The sequence below is a fragment of the Cydia amplana genome, chromosome 14 (genome assembly GCF_948474715.1).
Source record: "Cydia amplana chromosome 14, ilCydAmpl1.1, whole genome shotgun sequence".
Classification (NCBI taxonomy): Eukaryota; Metazoa; Arthropoda; class Insecta; order Lepidoptera; family Tortricidae; genus Cydia; species Cydia amplana.
This window is the reverse complement of record NC_086082.1, coordinates 6342959-6365449: the sequence shown is the minus strand read 5'-3', so window position 1 is coordinate 6365449 and position 22491 is coordinate 6342959. Positions and strand designations below refer to the sequence as shown.

At 37.9% G+C, this 22491-nt stretch overlaps 2 protein-coding genes across 2 annotated transcripts in view; one reads left to right on the top strand and one right to left on the bottom strand.

Annotated features, from left to right (window-relative positions):
* LOC134654029 (runt-related transcription factor 1-like) overlaps nt 1-10971 on the top strand; it is a 50304-nt gene extending 39333 nt beyond the window's left edge. The window contains exons 5-6 of the mRNA XM_063509418.1: nt 10053-10205; nt 10467-10971. Coding sequence (XP_063365488.1) covers nt 10053-10205; nt 10467-10960 — 647 coding nt within the window. The 3' untranslated portion in view covers nt 10961-10971. The remainder of the gene's footprint in view (nt 1-10052; nt 10206-10466) is intronic.
* Nucleotides 10972-12388: 1417 nt separating this feature from the next.
* On the bottom strand, nt 12389-20231 carry LOC134654277 (carboxypeptidase B-like). The gene is made up of 8 exons (XM_063509743.1): nt 20120-20231; nt 17740-17955; nt 16696-16829; nt 15084-15244; nt 14858-14980; nt 14508-14613; nt 13344-13490; nt 12389-12673 (listed from the first exon to the last, which is right to left on the bottom strand). The coding sequence occupies exons 2-8, from the start codon at nt 17921-17923 to the stop codon at nt 12389-12391; spliced, it is 1140 nt and encodes a 379-aa protein (XP_063365813.1). The 5' UTR covers nt 17924-17955; nt 20120-20231.
* Nucleotides 20232-22491: the final 2260 nt, after the last annotated feature.

Below are 22491 nucleotides of genomic sequence, written 5' to 3'. Positions count from 1 at the left end.
GAACTACCCGCACTTGGTCTTGTTTATCCGCTTGAACGTTTTGCGGTTCCGTTGTACAATTTAATAATGTGTAAAAATCGTGAAAGTTTAAATCAGTGTTAGCGGTAACTGTAGTCCATGGATGCCTATGGCGTCAATAACAGTGATGTTTTTGTCGTACCTGTCACCGTGGTGAAATAGGGGCCAGATTACGCCGCGCCGCGTGGAACGTGAGGTGCATTGGGGTAAATGCATACCATTCACTCAAGGAAAATAATCTCCCTTATAAGATCACTCGTGTGTCTGCCATTTTGTTAAAGCCAATTTTCACCGTAACTACTGGACTAGTTCAATTGAAATTTAGTACACATATGTCAAGTAAGGAAGTAGTAAGTCGGTGATCCGAAGATGAGTAACGTAAATAAATGAACTTTTAACTTTGCGGCGATTTTTGGTATCATGTGACATATCAGATATAATACATAATTATAAGTAGGTGAGCAAAAATGTACCATAACCTAACTCAGAATTGTATTACATAAATACATATACAAAAAATAGTTCAACGCCAAAAGATTAATGGAAGACCTATGTCCTATAATAGGTGAGTTGGTCTTAAACAAAAAATATGCAATAAAAATGTGTAACTGTGGAACCCATAGTGAATCCTACTCGTACATGATCGGTTTTTATATTATGTACCTATAAGATATTTTCTACTTTATACTTTATAAGTGTACCTACATAATATTTACTTATAAGCAGTTGTCACGTAAAATATTTGTAGATTTTTTTGGAAGTATGTGTCACATCATCATCATCTTCCTCGCGTTGTCCCGGCATTTTGACACGGCTCAAGGGAGCCTGGGGTCCGCTTGGCAATTAATCCCATAAATTGGCGTGGGCACTAATTTTTATGAAAGCGACTGCCATCTGACCTTCCAACCCATAGGGGGTAAACTAGGCTCTTATTGGGATTAGTCCGGTTTTTTCACGATGTTTTCCTTCACCGAAAAGCGACTGGTAAATATCAAATGATATTTCGTACATAAGTTCCGAAAAACTCATTGGTACGAGCCGGAATTGCAATTCGCACGCTCTTACCGCTAGGCCTCAAGCGATTTTTTTGAAGTATGTATAGCACAAAAAAATATTTAGAAATGTAACATTTAAGGTAGGTAATTAAAATACGGTATAAACATTATTGGAGAAGACTTGGAGGAAGTGTCATAGGGATCTACATTCGATGCGTGGAAAACAAGTTCTTTTGTCTAATTATAATCCATCGGCAATCACGCGAGCGCATAAAACGAAAATCATTTTTTTTTCACTCCCTAAAACTCCCTTAACCTAATAACAGTAAAACAAAAAATAAAATATAGAGGGTTACCAACCAGCCAAAGAATTATAAGTAGATATATGCACTTATCCCAACGCACCTCACGTTCTACTCTGCACGGGGTTCATTGCCGCTCCTACCGCCGTAAGTAACTATCAACACCTACATTATCAAGGCTACGATCGAAGATAATCGCTTCAGCACTGAAATAATACCGGTGGAATACCGGTATAATATTTTTATTTTAATTGTATTAATTTAATAGTGAAACAAAAGGCGAATATACCACATAAAAGTAAATCGGTAAAGATATTAGGGGTACATTAGCCAACACTGTTTCCATATATTTTCAAATTTTATTTTGTCCGCCTTAATTAAATTTTGCACCCTGCCGGAACTTTATTTATTTAAATTCTCATTTAATTGATTTTGAGCCTTATGAAAAGTCGTATACAGTGTGTGGCCTATAACGCGGGAGAATAATTAAAACGTAGATTCTACTCCTCAAACTAGACAATGTTTGTTCAGCAACTTTTAAAAATAACTTGTGGTTTGTATTTTAAAACACTTTAAAATTTAATCGAACACGCAATGTATCACGAAATTGATTATGCCTGTACGGTGACAAGACTGACGGGCGATGTCAATTAGACGGAATTTAAAGTACATTGAAAATATTATTTAGTTTGTTTGAAAAAGGGACAATTTTAAGACTACATAATTTCAAAAAGTTGTCGAACAAAAGTTTTATTGTTTGAGTAGTAGAATCTACGTTTTAATTATTCTCCCGCGTTATAGGCCACACACTGTAGAGTAGTAAATAAAATTTTACATCTGACTTAATGACATCTGGTTTTATTCGGTTTAACTTTAGAAAACGCGTATCTCGACAAAGCCATAATGTAGAAAATTGTCAACAACCAAATGAATTATTAGAATTTAAATACGTCACGTGTGACATGAACAGACAAGGAAAGCAAGATTAAATGTATTGTTTCTCTTTCTTCTTTCAATGGAATGCTTTTCCTAAAAGGAGGCCACTAAACTCAAAACGCTATCTTAAAAAAAACTTGATGGGTCAGTGACCTATCCCAGTAAAGTGAGGTAGTGTGCGTGAAGTGCGCTTGTGTGTGAAATGGGGTAAATTGACAGAATCTGAAAATTTACCCACCTCTACCGTCACCTTAAGTAATAAAATGCATGGGGTTGCTCAATGCATTTTCCTCCATATTCATTAATTAGAAGTTCCATCACCTCTACGAATAAATAAATTTCGTAGTTGCTAAGAACAGTCAGTTGTAGACATAGCTTGTGCTATCATGTCGGACTGTTCCCTGAATGATTACTTTCAATTTATAATCGGCAAGGGTTTCCGCTACGGAATCAAACTCCTGTCGAGGCGCATGTGCCTATCATTTCTCATAAGTTTCCACCATTATTCCAACCACCGACTTTGAAATGAATGTTGTAATTGCCACGCGTGACGCCCTAAAACTTTACGAAAATTAATTAAACTTATAAACTTATGCTCAGAAATAATTAAATGTTAACACTTTAGCAACTAGCGCGCTTGAGCCCTGACTCGTCTTTTGAGAGTAAATATTTGCTAAATATTTTCAAACTTGGCTTTGCATGAGTCTACACCGGTTTTCATTAAGCCGCGATTAATATCTACGTTCTAAACAACTTGGATACCTTTTCAAGCCGTGCAAAGAAAGGGAAGCAAAATCGCTGGCGCGTTAGCACTTCAATGATGTTCGAAGAAATGTAAAATAATTACTCGAAAGTGCTTCCAACCCTTTCTCTAATCACCGCGAGGGTTCGGAGAGCCGTTAAAAAATTCCTCCCTAATCTGGGACATCGGAATCACACTAAAAACGTAAATACTTTTATCCCTGTAATCCCAGTCTTCTTCGCGGATTAGCGCTGTAGCGGGGAAAGAAAAATGCAAGACGCAATCTAGCAAATGGCATTAAAATGTTTGGGTTCAACCCTCTCGCGGCGGCGCGATTTTTCAAAGTCGGAAAAAACCCCTTCGTCTGAGGCAATGTAGCGGACGGGCACGTCTTCGAATGCGGCCGGCACACTACTGCCGACAAGCCGCTCTTGATACTTGTTTTTGTTAAAGTTTTATGTTCCTTAGTTTCAATTTAAAATAACCTCATATAGAAGTTAGGTTGCTTTGATTTGATAGTTTTCATAACTTCAACATATGTAGTGGACGTCAAAGATATGTTTAGTAAGGTGCATAATTGTAAACAATAAACATGTAAGTATGTATTTGATGTCGACTGTAAATCTGAGTATGTATATAAATTAACTACAACCTATAACTTGGCCGAATAGTACACACGTCTAATGATGTACGATGGCGGTACCTGAATAAATTGTTGTAACTTGTCATCCGTAACTGTTTGTTTATATACTGTTCTGTATTAATACATTTATTTTTTATGTTATATTGTGTAAAGACAATTGGCAATTTTAGTATTATGATATAATAATTTGAAATAAATTGATTTTGAAAGAAACGAAAGAAAAACAATCTCGAGATTAATTAATTTAATTAATTTGGTTTGTAACATGATCTTCAAATATCAAAACCGATCGGGCGTAGCAACGATTCCACATTGTGCACAGCACAAAAACACGAAGTATTCCACATTTTTAACGAATGCAAATCGTCTGTAGCTGCCCTTTCTTTTGCAACTTTGATCAAGGATACAAAACGAAAATGCCTCCTCGTTTTTCTTGTAACGAGTTCTGTGAAAGTTGAGCTCTGATATCGAAATTGGTTTACACATTTGAACTTTCTAATGGGTTAGTTCAAAGGGATACGAGTACAATTTGACTAAATTAATGTAGGTAACTATAATACTTTCCTTTCTACGTTCACTCCGAATTGTATTTGTTTCGGTGACAATGCATTCTTGCTTAATGAGTAGAAGATATTTATAGATACATTATCATCATAAAATTGGATAAAACTAACAGATAATTGTAGATGTAGAGGTACTAAGGACACTAAGGTAGAGTATCATTGTCAACACCACTGTCTTGATTGTTTGATAGCCTTGTTGGACTAACATTAGGATAGGTATCTTTAAAGGGACCCATAGATTACCAGTCCGCCGGACGATATCAGCCTGTCAGTTGTTCGGAACTGTGTTCTTTTTGTTCTAACTGACAGGCTAATGTCGTCCGGCGGACTAATAATCAGGGGCCCCTTTAGTTTAACAATCTATATCGTAAAACATGACATCAAGGCTCCAATGTGAATAATAACATAATATCGCCATGCCATTAACTTTTAAATAGTTTACGTTGAAATTATTAAAAGTGAAATTAAATACATACAAAAATACTGATGAATTTATGTCGTTTCAATAAAGGGTACTCTGATACAATTAGTCACATAAGTGTTTTACTGAATAGTCTAATGAAGCTACTTTTGGGTCTGAGTGTACGCTGCACTTGACTTTTGAGTGGTAAGTAGTGGAACAAAGCCTGGCAATCTTGAATTCTGCCGGTATTTTTTGCGTTTCGCGTCGGTGGATATTCTGAGCCGCTGCAGTATACATACTTTATGCAGTATCTCCGCCGTGCTACGTAAAGAGGGCTTATGTCCAAATATGGCTAAAATAATAGAGACGTACGAGGGGCGTTCAAAATATTCTCGGTATTGATATCTTACAACCTCTTCTAAAATTTCTTTCGTTACTGGCCGCTAAGGTTTATTCATTGACATAAAAAAAAGTATAATTCGAACCGAGATGTTCTTTTGTTTTTCTGCAATTGCTGAACAAACATGAACATCATGTGGGAATTGACAATGTTAACTAAATTAGAACATCGATGCGTGATAAAATTCTTGACAAAATAGGGTAAAAATCAAAAAACCATAAAAGAGGAAATGGATTGTGTTTACCGTGAGTCTGCTCCTTCTTTATCTACCATTCAAAAGTGGTCAAGCGAGTTTAAACGTGGAAGGGAGAGTGTTGAAGACGACCCTAGACCTGGCCGGCCTGTAGTAGCTACTTCACAAGAAAATATTGATAAAGTGGAAAAACTTATATTGGAAGATGGTCGAGTGAAGGTAAAATCTATAGCACAAGTAACCAATCTCTCTATTGGTACCGTACATGATATTATCCATGACCATCTTAATATGTCAAAAGTAAGTGCAAGATGGGTTCCGCGAATGCTGACTCGGCTTCAAAAAGACATGCGTGTAGCTTGTTGTTCCGATTTTATTGACCTGTGCGGTGAAAATCCTGATGAGGTGCTGCAAAGAATAGTTACTGGAGATGAAACCTGGGTTCATCATTATGACCCAGAGAGTAAACAAGAGTCCATGCAGTGGCACATTAAGGGTTCAGCTCATCCCAAGAAGTTCAAGGTCATCCCTTCAGCTGGCAAGGTCATGGCCACGATATTTTGGGATTGTGAAGGAGTATTACTGATCGATTATAAAGAAAAAGGTGTAAATATCACAGGACAGTACTACGCTAACATTCTACGTCAATTAAAGGATGCAATCAAAGAAAAGAGGCGAGGAAAGTTAACCAAAGGTGTTATGCTTCTGCATGACAACGCCCCCGTCCATACTGCTCATATTGCCAAGGCAGCTATTGTTGAATGTGGGTTTGAAACTGTTACTCACCCACCGTATAGTCCGGACTTAGCCCCCAGCGACTTCTTTTTGTTCCCCAATCTTAAAAAGGATCTGCGTGGAAATAAATTTTCCGATGATGAAGCAAAGAAGGCGGCAGTGGAGGAGCATTTTTACACCAAAGATAAAAAATATTTTTATGCAGGATTAAAAAAAATAATTGATCGATCTTTTAAGTGTATGAACATAGGGGGGGAGTATATTGAAAAATAAAAATATCAAACTTTTCGTACTTGTTTGTTTTCATTCTCATACCGAGAATATTTTGAACACCCCTCGTATGTGAAACATTACGGATGACTTACGTCTTGTTTGTATCAAACGGTCGTATTCGAACAATGGTTCTAAGAGATCACTGCGGTATAAAAGTGACATTTCTTCAACCAAAAACCTTTATAGAAATACTTAAAAAGCCGTAGAAATCTATAAAATTTGAATCATTTATAAATCTATATCGTCTGCTTTTAAACCAGAATCTTAATCTGGGGAAAGGGTTTTTTTTCTCTCGTATAATGATCTTTTCAGAAATTGTGATATTGTTCCCCAGCGCTGGTGACCTTCGTTAGTCATATTAGGTAAAGCGTACTATGTCGATTATCTCGATAATTGTCAATTATATTACTGTTAGGATAACATTTCCTGTGCTGACCTGAATGCTCTTAGCTGAAGAAAGGCCGCCCTGAATAGCGACCACCCGCCTTGGCTACACTTATTAAAATGCAATAGAAATTCCTGCACAATCTGCTTTTTATTAAACCTTACTACTTCGTGTGGCTGCATTAAAAATGATCGATATTTTATATAGATAATTTTTTAATAAGCTATAAGTTGAAGCATTCAGATGCAATAATTTAATTTGCGTTTTTACGTCACCTTGAAAAAAAGTTCACTTAACCCAGTTAGCTCCTTGTATGCAGCCTGCCAACATTGGATTTGAAACGATAGGTAACTGCTTTGGATTTCTGCTTTATCAAAGAGTTTATTGCAATTTCTATCAATTATATTTATGATAAAAATAGCTCACAATAAGATAAATCTACAAACTCAGAACTTTAACAAAATTTAGTTGAAAAATATAATCATTAAAAAGACGACGTGCTTATAAAACGATTAATCAGCTCAAAGGGTTAGATTGACGTTTTAATCCGATATTGATGGTCTATTACTGAGAAACAACTTAATCTTCAGACTTTCCCCAACACCGAGCGGCGGCCATTAGTTAAATTGTCAACGGTGAAGTTTCTTTAATTTTTCTCCCCAAAAATGTGAGCAGTTTTCCTTCGTTTTTCGAACTAGAGCATAAAAATCTGGAAGCAAAAGTAACTACCTAATTTAACGAGGCAAGTTGTCGAAGCTTATAAATTTTGCAGATGCAACGGATCAAATGGACTGCCGTATTCGAACTTCAAGATATTCACAAGAGACGACACGTACTAAATCCATTCTAGATACGTTGTAGTTTAGACTTCAACTAGTTCTCTTTTGCAGCGTAATTCGGGCAACCAATGTCACTTTTACGATAGATCGTGTTAGATATCTATTAGATGTGAATTATATAGATCTCTAAGTAATATCTTGTGGAAATCGTTCAAAAGTATCTCCAGAATCGCGGAAATGTCAAATTTGACAGGTTAGATTTTAAACATATCGTTATCGTATCTTGGCGATGTCTAATAGATATCTATTACAAAATCCGAATCGGGCCCCGAGTCGTAAACATTTGCGCATAATATAAAAATGGCACGAGCTTTATTATTTAGATATGAGGCGTTGAATATACCGTGATTTACATAAGCCAAGTACCTAAATATCTAATTTACTTATTTGAACTATATTAAGTACTAGCGACTCGCCCCGGCTTAGCACGGGTTAACAAATTATACACTAAACCTTCCTCAGGTATCACTCTATTGATTGGTGAATAACTCATGAAAATCCGTTCTGTAGTTTTTGAGTTTATCGCTAACATACAAACAGACAGACGCGGCGGGGACTATTACGTTTTATAATTTTAATTGCCAAATTAGGTACATGATCTTATTCAACGCAGTAAAATAATAAAATAAAATATTGTTTTTCGATAATATTCTTAATTTTTATGTATTCATCGAAAATATTTACTTTCGGACTGATCCTCATCATTTCTCTAATAATTTGGCTTAGAGATGAGGGGCGTGCTGCCGCGATGAGTCGCGATGAACTCGGCGGGACCCAAAATAGAACACCTTCCTTATGTCTACGTAAAAAGGCTTTCGTCTAATTGCAACAAGAACTATAAAGATTAAGCGGCCGGATTGAAAATAATGCGTTTTACATTTTCGCAGCGCCGGTATCTGTGACATAAAGCGGCCTGTAATTTATTCTATTGCTGAAAGGGTCGGGTAGGGTGGGAATTACCCAAGGTGGGTGCTAAAGGGTTAAGCCGAATGTACGGGGTCGCGCCGGCAACTTTGTTAATTTATGTGCTTAAAAATGTCAACTGTGAATTATGACGCCAAAACAAATTTCCTATGTATAAATGCTTTGCGATTATCGCGCTTCTATTTTATATTGAAATAAACTACTATTATAGGTGCTACTAGTACTATGTAAGATTTTATATAATTATTGACATAACAGGAGTATGTGTAATTTTGAAAATTACGTTAATTACTGAAGTTTTCAGCTGTTGGTCATGTATATCTAGATATATATATGTATATATAGTTATATTTGATTTACAGCCGTATTTTTATAAAACTACGTGCTCACAATATTTGTCTTTATTGTTAGTTGTTTTACTTCTACCCTTAAGATTTGTAACTTATATTGTGTTTCTTTAATTTTTTGCGTCGTGCAATGTTGGGATAAATAGAGCATGTAGGGTTTTTTCATTTCGTTCACTCAGCGTCTCTTGCTGCTAACTGAACCAATTTAAAATTATAAAAACTATCTGAGTATCACATTTTTTAGTAACCTATTGTGCCCCACTCCTTAACCAATCTGGTGATTGAAGGTATGCTCAGATCATAGGAACAAGTTGTATAAAAGACTTACGCATCTCAGCTAAAACACGAACGTGACTCCCAGACACTCGACCAACACATATAGGTAGGATATAGGCACATATAACCTACTTAAAACCCGTCTTATTTTGATTCCCGATCCGCGCATTTCAAACTTGTCAGAGCTTACAATTGAGGAGTGCCGCGACGGAGATAAGGCGCGAATTGAAACAAGCTTGTGGGGGAGCGAGGGAATCGTCTCTCATTATTTAAATATCCACAGCTACCTTCTAAACCTCTTATCTTATTAGTCACGTTAATGTAAATACTATCTTACCATACGCAGCTTAGAGCTCATATTTTAAAATAGGTTTGAGATAATAAATTGTTCGAAAGGATAGGACTTGTATGCTGACTGCGTTAATACGCCATTGTAGTGTTGATTGAGTTGTTAAAAGCAGTCGAAATTGTTCACGTTATCAGTGGTAATATGAAGTTGACTCATCATTCTCATCAAGGAAGCTTCTTTTACGGCACGGGTCGCATCAACGATTCCAGTACGGATATGATGGTCGTTCTTGTCTACGTGACAGCGTGATAAAACGGTGTCCGTCACTTTCTTTCCCACGGTGTTAAACAGTGACAGTTATTTTATCACGTGGATAAAGATGGATAAAGCTATCCATAATAGGCTGGCAGGCGGCCTAGCCAAGGTGGCGATCGCTTGCGCTTCGCCATCGAATCGCTTGGTATCTCTCTATCACTCTTCTATTATTAGTGCGACAGTGACAGTTGCGTTTCGATCGCTTACGGAGCGTAAGCGATTGGCACGTTGGCTACGCGGCCAGATCGATTAAGCAATAGTAACGTATTATCATCGTATATAGATAACGTAGATAATGACGCAGTCAGCTGGAATTTGTCAAAAAACTTGGATTTTCAAATGTTACGTCTAGGAATTACGTCTTGTCATTTCTATTTTAATACAGGAAAATGTCAAGGCCTTGAAAGTAACACTTGTAACGTCATAAAATTTATGCAGTGTCTACTATATTAAAAGTTGTTTTCTTGTTGCCAGGCATAGCTCATCAGTTAGCCGGCCTTCCGAACGGCGAGTGGGGGGCGTTAGCGCGGCACTACCCTCCTCCCCTGTTACCACCACACGCACATTTCGCCCCGCATGTGCTACCACCCCATGCGCCTGGGCACCCTCCACAGGCACACGAAACGGGTGAGCATCATCTTATTTTACTTGCTCTTCTTGTGTAAACGGCAGGCAGAATTATACCTGGGACATTCCGCCTTGAATCTTTGGGTGTATTTGACATATGACTAATTGTTACTAGTAGTAATAGTACCTATTAATCATCAATCAAGGTAATGGTCAACATTAATTTTACTTAATTCTTTTATAATACTTAAAGTAAGTCTAGGAATAATTATTCATGGTTTTACTTGAAACACTATTGTTGAAAGAAGTTGTTTTTCACAGATGTGACATCCGAGAACCCTACAACAGTGCACGCGCACAGCACGACAAGCCCTGCCAACTCGCGGCCGAGCTCCCCGCAGAGCGATGACATCTCCGTCACGGCCTCCATCAGCCCGCCACCCGACGACCGTCCAGGAGCCTTCACCTCCGTCACCAGAACCAGGAAACCCCTCCAACCTCTACCAGCACCTTCCAGCCTATTCCACAGCGCGTTAGCTGCACAGCTGTTCCTAAATTCCCCTTTACTACCGACGCCACCAGCGTGGCTTTACTCTCAAATTTACAGCGGCTACGATTGGTGGCTCAGACCACCTCCCCCTCAAGAGGATTCCAACTCCAGTCCAGACAGAGAAGAAGAAGCCAACTCTACTCCACCTGGCGGTGGAAAAAAGAGACCTGCTTCACCGGAATGGACGGAACAAGGGGTCAGAACGCGCAGCAAAGCATTGACTACATCCGAACGAAGACCGGTCGATGTGTGGCGTCCGTATTAGACAATTTTTATCTAAAGGGGCCCACTGATTACCAGTCCGCCGGACGATATCGGCCTGTCAGTTGTTCGGAACTGTCAACTTTTGGTTCTGACAGGCCGATATCGTCCGGCGGACTGGTAATCAGTGGGCCCCTTAAGGACTCGTGACAAATACAGGAAGACTTTAGTGTTCGACTCGCTAACCGTCCGGAGTGATAAGTGTGTGGACAACCGGTTCTAGATGTTAACGGTGGCTAAATATAGTGATTACTGTCGATAGATGGTGTTTTACGTTAGATAAATGAATGTGAACTTCAATTGTAATATTTAACGAAATTGTTGACTGTATTATAAGATAATGCAAATATGTGTAAATAAAGTTATTGAAATTTTAACTGTTTACTTAATTAAGTGGCGTAATTGAGTTTTTGATAAATAATTGTAGCTCATTTCGATGGCAGCACGAGAGGCAAATATTGTTTTGAATCGGACCTATTATTATTCAGACCGCAGCGGGAATACGTCGCTTGGCCATCGGATCACAATATTTTATGGAAAATATGTATGTAACAAAATTTAACCTTTTCGACGCCGTGTCAAACACAAAAGCTGTCACGCGCTGACGCCACGTCACCGCGAAGTGTCAAAACTGAAATTGAACTTTATGCATATGCACGTAGGTCTATGTTGCTCTGTGATATGTGACCGATTAATCGGTCTTTGGCGTTGACCTACGGTGCGGATATATCGGTCATTGGCGTCCAAAAGCTTAAACACGTTCGAATTGCAGGAGAACCTTTAAACTACATGACACATGACGAAAATAACGATTCTGATTCCTGAGTGAGTAAAAAAAAGTTTGTTTTTGATTAATAGGTATAAATAATTAGCATTGATAAATCAATACATACATTTAATATCTTTAGTTCAAAGAAGTCATATCATAAAAACTCCGGTTGAGGGATATTTGTATACAAGTATACAACCAAATACAACTAATACTATTTTATAGGTAGGTCGGTCCAATCGCTATCAAAAATATTTATTTTACGCCTTGGTTAAACATATCTGAACAAGCACTAGGTCTAACGCCTTAACTAATAGGGTTAAGGCGTTAGACCTAGTGCTTGTTCAGTTTTAGTTCAATCTTAATTTCGATTAAATTTCATAGTCCTAAAAAACCTGCATAAGAAATAAAATAGGAAAGATAATTTAGTGACTTTATATCAAGTCAATGGCGGCGAAAAGTTAAAAATAATGAAAGGCAAATGTAAGTATATGTTATTTCCATTTATTAAATCTTATAGATATATCATATAAAAAAAAATGCAATAACGAACAGAGTTTCTAACGTAATTTTACTGGGTTGAAAAACGAAAAAAATCTCACTATGTAAATTCGTACAATCCAACTCAAAATAGTCCGGCACTCAATAAAACAAACATTCGTGCTATAATTTACTATAACAAGAGGTAGCCGACTGCGACGTTCCTTTACTTCTCTTGTCGACGAATTGCATTAACTCGATCACACCACATAAGACTTCCATTGCTGTGGGGATAATCTGTTCTTTGGGTAAGAGAAACCGGTGCTGCTTGCTTGGTAGTTCGATCATGTAGGAGTAGGGGATGTTAGCGACGCCGTAGCTCCAGTCTACACTGGTGCCCGCTGAGTAGTACATGATGTCCTTAGTGCTACCAACCTTGTATGTGCGCCCGTTTACTTCGTGTATCGCCTGAGGATAGGCTTGTTTTAAATTAGAATCATACGCAGCTTCACGGTTATTATACAAATATGTGCCTCCCATGTGTAATAAAACATTCCCATTTAAATAAATAACAAATAAATACAGTAAATGACGGTCTAAGTACCGTTGTAGTACATACAGTACTATAATTTTTGAATAAAAAAAATTGGGGAAGGCGATAAAATTAGTCTGCTTGCAATAGGCTAGATGACACATTTTCATTTATGGTATCAATCAATCAGGTTTGTTTTTAGGATCAAATGTCTGTATGGGACCCATTGCATTGAAGCAATACAAAAGTCAGAAATGATAGTCAAAGTCCGACAGTCGTACTTCACTCGCGAAACGCCCCTAACAAATCGCTATGTGAACGTGACGTCAAGGTCACTGAGAGCGCATCTTGAAGTATGAACTAAACAAGAAAATTGTATTTTTGTCGGTGAAATATTGCGTTTATGTATACATGTATATGTAGTTGCTATACAATCTGTTTTTGGATAAAATGTGAGGAATTTCTTATAAAATTCACCATGTGTCATCATCCCTATGTTAGCGAAGATTCTTCTAAGTGATTGGAGGGAATTTTAAATGGTAAAACTCACGTCACCAGTGTTAGAGGAAAAGTTTATAAATGAATGATTTCTTTATAGGTACATACCCTAGCCATAACTGTGCCTCCTTCAAGTAGTTCCACGTAGGACGGACAGGGCTCGCTAGTGTAGCCCCAAGGAAAAATAATCACTTCACCGTAGGAATGTAACGAAAGGAACGCCTCGAAGTCGGTATTTGACTCGAGAACTGCCCTCTGAAAATTGGGAAACATTTATAGAGTCCGTCAAAGCCACAGACAAGACATCCTCTAGACTGAGCATAGTAACGCTACCCCCTCTGCCACTATATACGGTAGTTTTACTCCATCTTCGAGTCAAAGTGTCAGAATTCCGTGCAGTGTCTTTGGATTCCTAGTCTATGGTCAAAGCTAACTCCTCACAGGAGGAATAGCCAAGATGCCAATCGTTTGCGCTACGATAACGAAACGCTTTCTGTGTCTCTATCACTCTTACATATTAGTGCAATACCGTTTCGTTGTCGTAGCGTAAACGATTGGCATCTTGGCTAGGCACCCTGACTTGGCAAGCTTGGAGGATATAATCAAACGGAGACGGCATGTCTGTAATTTTCTGTACAAAACAGTCTGCCGATTTTTGCGGGGTAGGGGAACGTCAAATGTATGCGTAACGTAAAAATAGCCATGTCAGATAAACGTCAGTCCATACATTGTGTATGACCGTTGGCCGCCTATTTTCGACAGAGGGGAAAGCCTGTTAATGGCTACTCCGTTTAGTTGTATCCTCCAAGTTGGCAAGCGACAGAGAGTGGGAGTACCCCCGTCAAATTTCGCTGAACCCTTGAGACTGTCATTGTAAAATCATTCTCAATCAATTAATTGTATTGTATGTCTTTCCCACCTTTAGGAGGCGTGCGCGGAGCCGAAGCCTACACGTAGAGGCCCTTTTGATACTTTAATTAAATGTAAGGGGTACACCGAGCGGATGCTGCCCTTGCCGGTGTGATGGGACGCACGCAGAGGCAGCACCCGCTAACCCGTAAGGAGTAATATTGAGAGTTGAAAGCGATGGACTTAGTACGTACTGGGCTATAACCGTGAAAAATCGAAGTTCGCAAATTGCGGGCATCTGTCTATGTCTCTCTAATTACGCCTTATTCATTAGGGTAAAAGGGAAAGATCCCCGCACTTTGCGAATTTCGGTTTTCGCGGTAGCCCCTCTGATCTATATGAGATAAAAAACCGGATTATTACTTGTACTGCAGCGGTTTCTGGCTCTGAGAACGGCTTTGGTCCACGGTAGAAAATGCTGCCAGGGTCTTCAGACGAACCGTCTTCCCCTGCCTCTCCCCAGCCGTAGCTATTGAAACAAAGAAATTTTATAATTCCTCTAAAAGAAGGATAAGTTCTCCTCAAAACTATATAGAAATGGAAACTTTCAATTGAATTTCAGGCTATTGGATATATTACAACTAAAAAAAGAAAAAGGAAATAGCATTTACCATCAGTTCCATAAAAAAATCAGAGATTCCATGGCAACCACAACCTAACTGTGCCTTAAAAAAATATGGAAGACCAAAGAGATACACAAATTAGAAAAACACCTGAAGTTCCTGTTGAGATCTACTCCCACACACTGTCCGTATTTCGCTCTATTCTTGCGCCACATTCGATCCGTGGTGTGAGTGTATACGTAGCCGTCAGGATTCATCACTGAAAGTATATACCTGAAAGTAAACATACAGTTCCTGTATAGTTGCCAACAGATATATCGGAGTGGCTGAGGTGCTCAAATATATCTGAATACGCACTGTAGTGCCGAGAACCTACCAGTCCTTGTTGGTGACGCTCTCTGGCATCCTGTGGAAGTTCTTGACTATTTCATTGGCGATGTATGTGGTCACGGCGACGCTGACCCACTCGCGCGCGTGGATGCCTCCGTCCAACCAAACGCCTTTATTGTCTGGGTTACTATTTGATATCCTCAGGAGCTGAAATCGAAACCGTCAGCATTATTGCTGGTAAGGTCAGTATAGGAATGAGCGTTTATTTCAATGGTTGACTTAAGTGCATACTTAATCTGGTTTTAACAGCTGAAACGTGGTTGAAACTCAATACAATCGTTATTAATCGACCGAATCGGAAACCTTGGATGATTGTTTAAATGAATGTTCACGCTCGTGTAAGGAATTCGGAATGACGTAGTAGACGGTTTTAACCGGATTAGTAGTTCTTTGCTATGGCGAAGAAAAATAGATGCTTAAATAGTTAAAATAATTATTGTACAATTTCCATAGAAATAAAAATTCTATAAATCATTTTCCTGGCCGAGTTGTAAACTCATTCTCCTCTTAAATACAGGCTTTATTACCAACGCTAGAAGATTCAAATTACAAAGGGTGCAAGTGCCACGTTAACCGGCTATCTTGAACAATTTGATTAACTTGTAGGTTGTAGGTAAATAATTACATAAGGTGCGATGCGATAAGTATCAATTACAATGTTTCAATACGATCTGTTAATGTTAATACCATAATTATAAGTATAATTATGTAGATGTAGTAGAGGTAGTTAGTATTAAATAAAAATAAATAGATATTATAGGACATTCTTACACAGATTGACTAAGTCCCACAGTAAGCTCAAGAAGGCTTGTGTTGTGGGTACTGAGACAACGATATATATAATATAAATAATATAATATACAAATACATATTAGAAAACACCCAAGACTCAGGAACAAATATCTGTGTTCATCACACAATAACCCTTACTAGAATTTGAACCCAGGACCGCGGCTTCACAGGCAGGGTCACTACCCGCTAGGCCAGACCAGTCGTCCAAAAGTATTGCTGATAAACTAAACTGTTTTTTCTACTCCAGCACTTAAATGTGTCAATTAAATGACTGACAGTGATATCTAAAGCAATGTCATTTGAATGATTTGTCTATAGGCTCATAAGATGACTGCTAGCAGTCATCTTATGAGTATAATACAACTGCTTTATTTTTTTTAAAGATACAAGTTCCGATCATCTTGATTGAAAGAGGTATGTTTTCATTTACAATAATAACTCTTTTTTTTTAAATAATAACTCATTTTTCTTTAAATAATAACTCTTTTTTTTTAATAATAACTCTTTTTTTTTAATAATAACTCTTTTTTTTTTTTTTTTTGCTGCAGCTGTCATAGAAAAAGTAATGTATGCAACAGCTCATAATTGGTTCTTAAAATTCTTGGGTCTTTTTTTACAAAACTCGACTACGTCTCGTTTTGTAACTTCGACCCTTGAATTTTAAGAACCCTTATTATATCACTGTTGCATAAACTACTATAGTTACATAATTTATATGATTAAGATAATAGCAAACATGTCAATAAAACCGTTTTGATTCGAGATTCGTGCCAATAAAATAAAATAATAGTCGTTTAACTAGGTACCTTGATATCTCTTCCTTCGCAAGTCTTCCCGATGACAAAGGTATTACACAAGTATGGGTGTGTCTCAGCGAGTTTGTCCATAAAACTGTAAATCGTACGCAGCCCGTGGTAGGTGTTCCAGTTCATACATTCGCCTGGAAGTTCCATTTTCACGGGTAAACAACACTGAACCACTGGCAGAAACTCGTAGATTGAGTTTTCTGAAGAATCTGCAACTTGACTTTATGCAACCAAGTAAAATAAATATGACCTCACTCTGGTAGAGTTGTAGGAGATATGAGTAGACAATAGTGACTCGCTTTGTTTAAATAGGTGTTCTCCGACACACAACCGCTAATTAGCATAAGTTGTCATCTATTGTTCCTACTCTATTTAGTGCCTGTGTGGCCCTTTTAAAATGGGATTTTCGCAAACAAACGCTTAATGTCACAATGCAACCTAAATCTTACGTCAAATATATTAAGATTGAGATTACTGCAACATATTGCGATTACAACTTTCAGTATAATTATTATTTGGCTCTAAAAATGTCCGTTGTGGCGTCAGCAGTCTAGACTATTTTGATTTTACTAAAAGTTAGTATATAATGTGCATGTTCAAAGTCTAAGAACCTTTTATGTTTGCATTACCAGTTTTAATGTTTACAATGTACCTATAATATTTACACATTCTTACACGATGACACGATTAGGCTGCACAGTAGGTAAGTAGCATAGAAGTTGATAATGACAATGGATCCCTGCTCTCGTAATTTAAACGCATCCATATCTCTTAGGGACGGAAATGTCTCTCTTGTGAAAAACCACCGCCTATGATCGTACCTAATAGTACATTACATACCTAGGGAGGTGAATGCTCCAGATCGCAGGTGTTTGAGGCCCGAACCGAAGGTGAGGGCCATAAATATTGCGATCTGGGGCTTTACGAATTACCGCCCGTGGTTTGTCTAAAGTTTTACGTCTTGCCTTGGCCAGGAAGTGAGATCCCACTTACGGGCCTAGGGTGACGTAAATTTATTTACAATGCACAATGTTCAATGCTTACACGGAGACTGATTTTCCAATTCACCAGGCCGCTCAGTCGCGCTGACGTTGACAGTAATTGTGGAGCCCTGCTCACGAGTCTTCAACTCATCCACGTCTCGGATAGAGACAGAGAATGGTATACCCCTCTCGTGCAGCATGCAGGCCACTTGGGCAACCCGCTGCTTGTCCACGAAGAAGTCCATCGTGCTTCGTTCTTCCCTCCATATGTTTATCGCTAGAAAGTCGATACAACGTTTTCGTAACGTGCGACGAAGACAATTGCCATACGTGCCTCTTTTTAGGTATAACGTCTTTTTAGTTCTACGTGTCAACAAGCTATTTGTTAGAATGAGATAACGATATATATCTCTCATTCTGTAGTATAGATGTGTCCCTACTTGTTACTTACGTAATAAATCCTATCCGGTTATTACGTAACAAAGAATACTAACCTCATATTTATTTATTTATACTTTATTGCACAAATTTACACAAAAAGAGTACAAATGGCGGACTTAACGCCTTGAGGCATACTCTACCAGTCATATGCAAAACTCGGGCAGATTCATGGCTCTAGGTTGGTTGCTTAATTTGTTTATAAGGACGTAATTTACCATTTTATTTTATTTTTATTTTATTTATTAGGCACACAAAACAGATAACATTTGTTACATGAAATAATTATTTTCAGTACAGGTTTTAGTTGGGAATGCCATCCAAAGCATGTATGCACATCATGAAAACATATCGGAGCGAAAACTACAACTATGCTAAGACTATACAGCTAACTAACTTAATTACACAGTAAAGCAATTTTTGACACAAAACATAATAATTCACATCAAGAAAAGAGTGAAAATAAAGCAAAGAACTTTAGTATAAACACACATTATAGAAAATTAAAAAGTGATTAACGAAACTTAACCTAAAGGTGTTCAATGGCAAAGAACTTCCATAACCTGTTTCCGAAAGATTGCAAAATTCAAGTTGAATATATCAATATGGCTATGCTTAGATACTAGGTCGTTGTACAGACGGCACATTCTTACAATGGGGTTGAAAAATGAAGTATTATTTCTATATACTTGAAGAGCAAACGTCTTTGGGGCACGGGACCTGAACCGGGGGGTATTAAATGTAAAATTAACGAGGGACAGTATATTCGGGGATACAATTTTGGAGTGGAGAACTTTGTGAAGAAATAGCATGTCATGAAGAAGACGACGCGATTCAAGGGAGTAAACATTGAGTGCACGCAATCGTTCTACATAATCCTTGCGTATAAGATCACGGTTGTAACGGTATGACAGAAGCTTGAGACATCTCTTCTGAACTTTCTCGATATTATTGGAGTGCAATGCGTAGTACGGTGACCACACATGATTTATATATATTTCATGAAACTTGTTTAATTATATCGACTGATGTTTAGCATAAATCTATTATCTAGTTAAATAGTGCCTTTTGTGGGACGTCACCTGCGTCAGCACATTTGCCGCCACGCACCTTGGCCGCACTGTGCGGTCGGCAGGAGCAGCCGCTGAGCAGGCGGCGTCCCTAAAGAGGGACAAGTATTCGGGGCTAACCAATTACTTGTTCGTTCCCCTGCCTGTGGAGACATCTGGGTGCTGGTGCGCGGAGGCGAAAACCTTTCTTGGGGAGCTGGGGCGTCGCTTGCAGGAGAGAGGTCTCGACCCCCGCTCCGGGTCGTTCCTGGCGCAGAGGTTGTCCATCGCGGTTCAACGCGGAAACGCAGCAAGCGTGATGGGCACCTTTGCGTCGGGGGCGATGCGGGGTGGGTTGTTTGATTAGTTTTTATGTGTAGGTTTGATTGTATTTATAGTTAAGGTTATTGCTAGTATATTTCTTAGTTTTAAGTATTTTTGATGATTGTGTGTATTTATTGTGTGTAATATGCCGAAATAAAATTATAATAGTTAAATATTGCTACAAACGGGACACGGATTTAATGCAATTACTTCTCTAATTGGTTTAAGCAGTAGCTTACCATACGACATAGACAAGAAAAAGTCTAAAAGTAAAGTATTAATGATCAGAAAAATTGACCGAATTATCAATATCTTAACTCTATGTCGTTATCATTAACAAAGTATAAAAAGATGTAATTAAACATACTTTACTGTAAGCACCTAATCCAAATTAATGTACATAGTTTAGTTCTCGTCACTTTATTAATCATTCTTCGGGTGTGCGGTAAAATCATCTAAAAAGTTTTGTAAGGGAACAGCTAGTTTTACGTACTCTTTGTCGTCCGTCCTGACGAAGTTATCTAGCAAAAACGAGGAATTGACAAAGTGAAATATCGACATTAACTGTTATCAATAGAGTGTAGGTCTATTCGTCAGCAAAAAATAACAATAATAGAACTAGGAACCTACCACCACATGTGTCCAGTGATCTCACGAAACATTTTTGGCCTTCGTCAGTGAACCTCACTGCCCATACTTGTGGTAGTGGCGGCGCCACTTTGATATCCTAATACGATACTTTTAAAATTATTTTATTTATCAGTTATCACTGGAACTTTGGAGCCTAAAGTCGTAATGTTTTTAGTTTTGATACAGATAGATGTTGATTTAGTGACTTTTCATAGTGACAACTTTGACGTGTTGTCATAAGTTGTCATAAAGTCAATTTTTTTATTCGGTAGACTGAAATGACAGTTAATAGTATGTCTTTTTTTTAGAAGGTAGCATTCTATAGAAGTGGTCTACGCGTGCCTCCGTGAGGGACAAAACATATAAATTCGACCAATCATAGCGTCGCATTGCGCCGCTATGATTGGTCGAATTTATTTGTTATGGTGGGCAACAAATGAATTCGACCAATCACGGTGGTCAATTTACGGTGGGGAATAAAACAAGATGTGAGACTGTGACATGGTATAATAATATACTCCGCCTGGTACTCTCTTCCGAGATTCGCGAATGACCTAACTGTCACTTGCCTACGTCATCATGCTGTTTACAGGTTCTCAAACTTTAAAATGTGGGAGAATTTTAACCAACGGTGAAAATTATTTTAACGGCATTAATTTTAAGTTATTCATGTAGAAACATAGTAAAATAAAACAAATCTATACTGCCCTTTTCACCCCTACTCTTACAGTTCCGAATAGAACAGCCAACCATTTTCGTAACAAAACATTAATTACCAAGCTTACGACGTGAAAAGTTTGGAAAACACTGCGACTGCTGACACTGAGCGAGAAGGAAATAACAATTAACACGCGTTCGACAAGGATGACGGTCAGGGACAAAATGGCGGATTGTCAAATGTGACAGCGCTATCCTGTGTTGCCAGTAGTGTAAACAGAATTACCCGAACGTCTGAAATTTCTTTCGTGAATCGGAAGATATTGCTAACGAATAATTAAAAATGACGTGTTATTGTAAAATTTAAGATAAAATACAAATAAATGAAAATTATAAAATTATAAAGAAATATTTTAACTTATTAACCATAGATATAATGTACCCATGTAACATGTTATGTTGAAATAAAGTGGCAATGTTATTGTGACGTAGGCAAGTGACACTCTGGGAAGAGAAGACCATGTTTTATTAGACCATGGACTGTGACAAGGACCAACAATAATAGCGCTTTCGCTGCTACTCTTACTGAAAGATACATAAGACTATCCCGTTCTGTCAGTTATCCCCACCACTCATGCCCAATCCAGTTATACTAGATTCATGTAAGTTGTAAGGATCATCATCATCATGAGAGGTTTCAACTTTAAAGTTTATTAGGAAAAGTATGAATAACAAAAGTACACACAATGATCTTTTTTGGCTACAAATATAATGACCACCAAAAAATACTTTGGTACCCTAAATAAAAAAATCATGCTTACCAAAAAAAATTACTGAACACCAAAAAAATAAGGCCTAAAATTACAAAAGTACCACCGTTTTAATTACGACTGCACTTCAAATTGTATTCGAATACCAAATATATTGAATGATTACCAAAAATCATTAATGATCACCAAATCTTGAAGACCAAATTAATGCGATATTTTCACCTAAATAAACCACTATGATTACCAAAAAATGTATACATATTACCAAATAAAGTAAAATGATGCCAAAATTACTAGGTTTGAACTGCGACCCCTACAGAAAAGAAATGCTACCTACTAGAAATGTGGGTTAGGTTAGGTTTGAACTGCGACCCATACAGCAAAGAAATGCTACTAGAAAAGTGGGTTAGGTTAAGTTTGAACTGCGACCCTTACAGAAAAGAAATGGTACTAGAAAAGTGGGTTAGGTTAGGTTTGAACTGCGACCCTTACAGAAAAGAAATGCTACTAGAAAAGTGGGTTAGGTTAGGTTTGAACTGCGACCCATACAGAAACGAAATGCTACTAGAAAAGTGGGTTAGGTTAGGTTTGAACTGCGACCCTTACAGAAAAGAAATTCTACTAGAAAAGTAAGTTAGGTTAGGTTTGAACTGCCACCCATACAGAAACGAAATGCTACTAGAAAAGTGGGTTAGGTTAGGTTTGAACTGCGACCCTTGCAGAAATGGAATGCTACTAGAAAAGTGGGTTAGGTTAGGTTTGAACTGCGACCCTTACAGAAACGAAATGCTACTAGAAAAGCGGGTTAGGTTAGGTTAGAACTGCGATTGTTACAGTAATAAAATGCTACTAGAAAAAGGTGACGAAGTGGATTAATTAATTTAATAGGATATCGATATACTAAATATTTGCCTCTTTTTAATTAAAATGTGGTTACAATTTTGG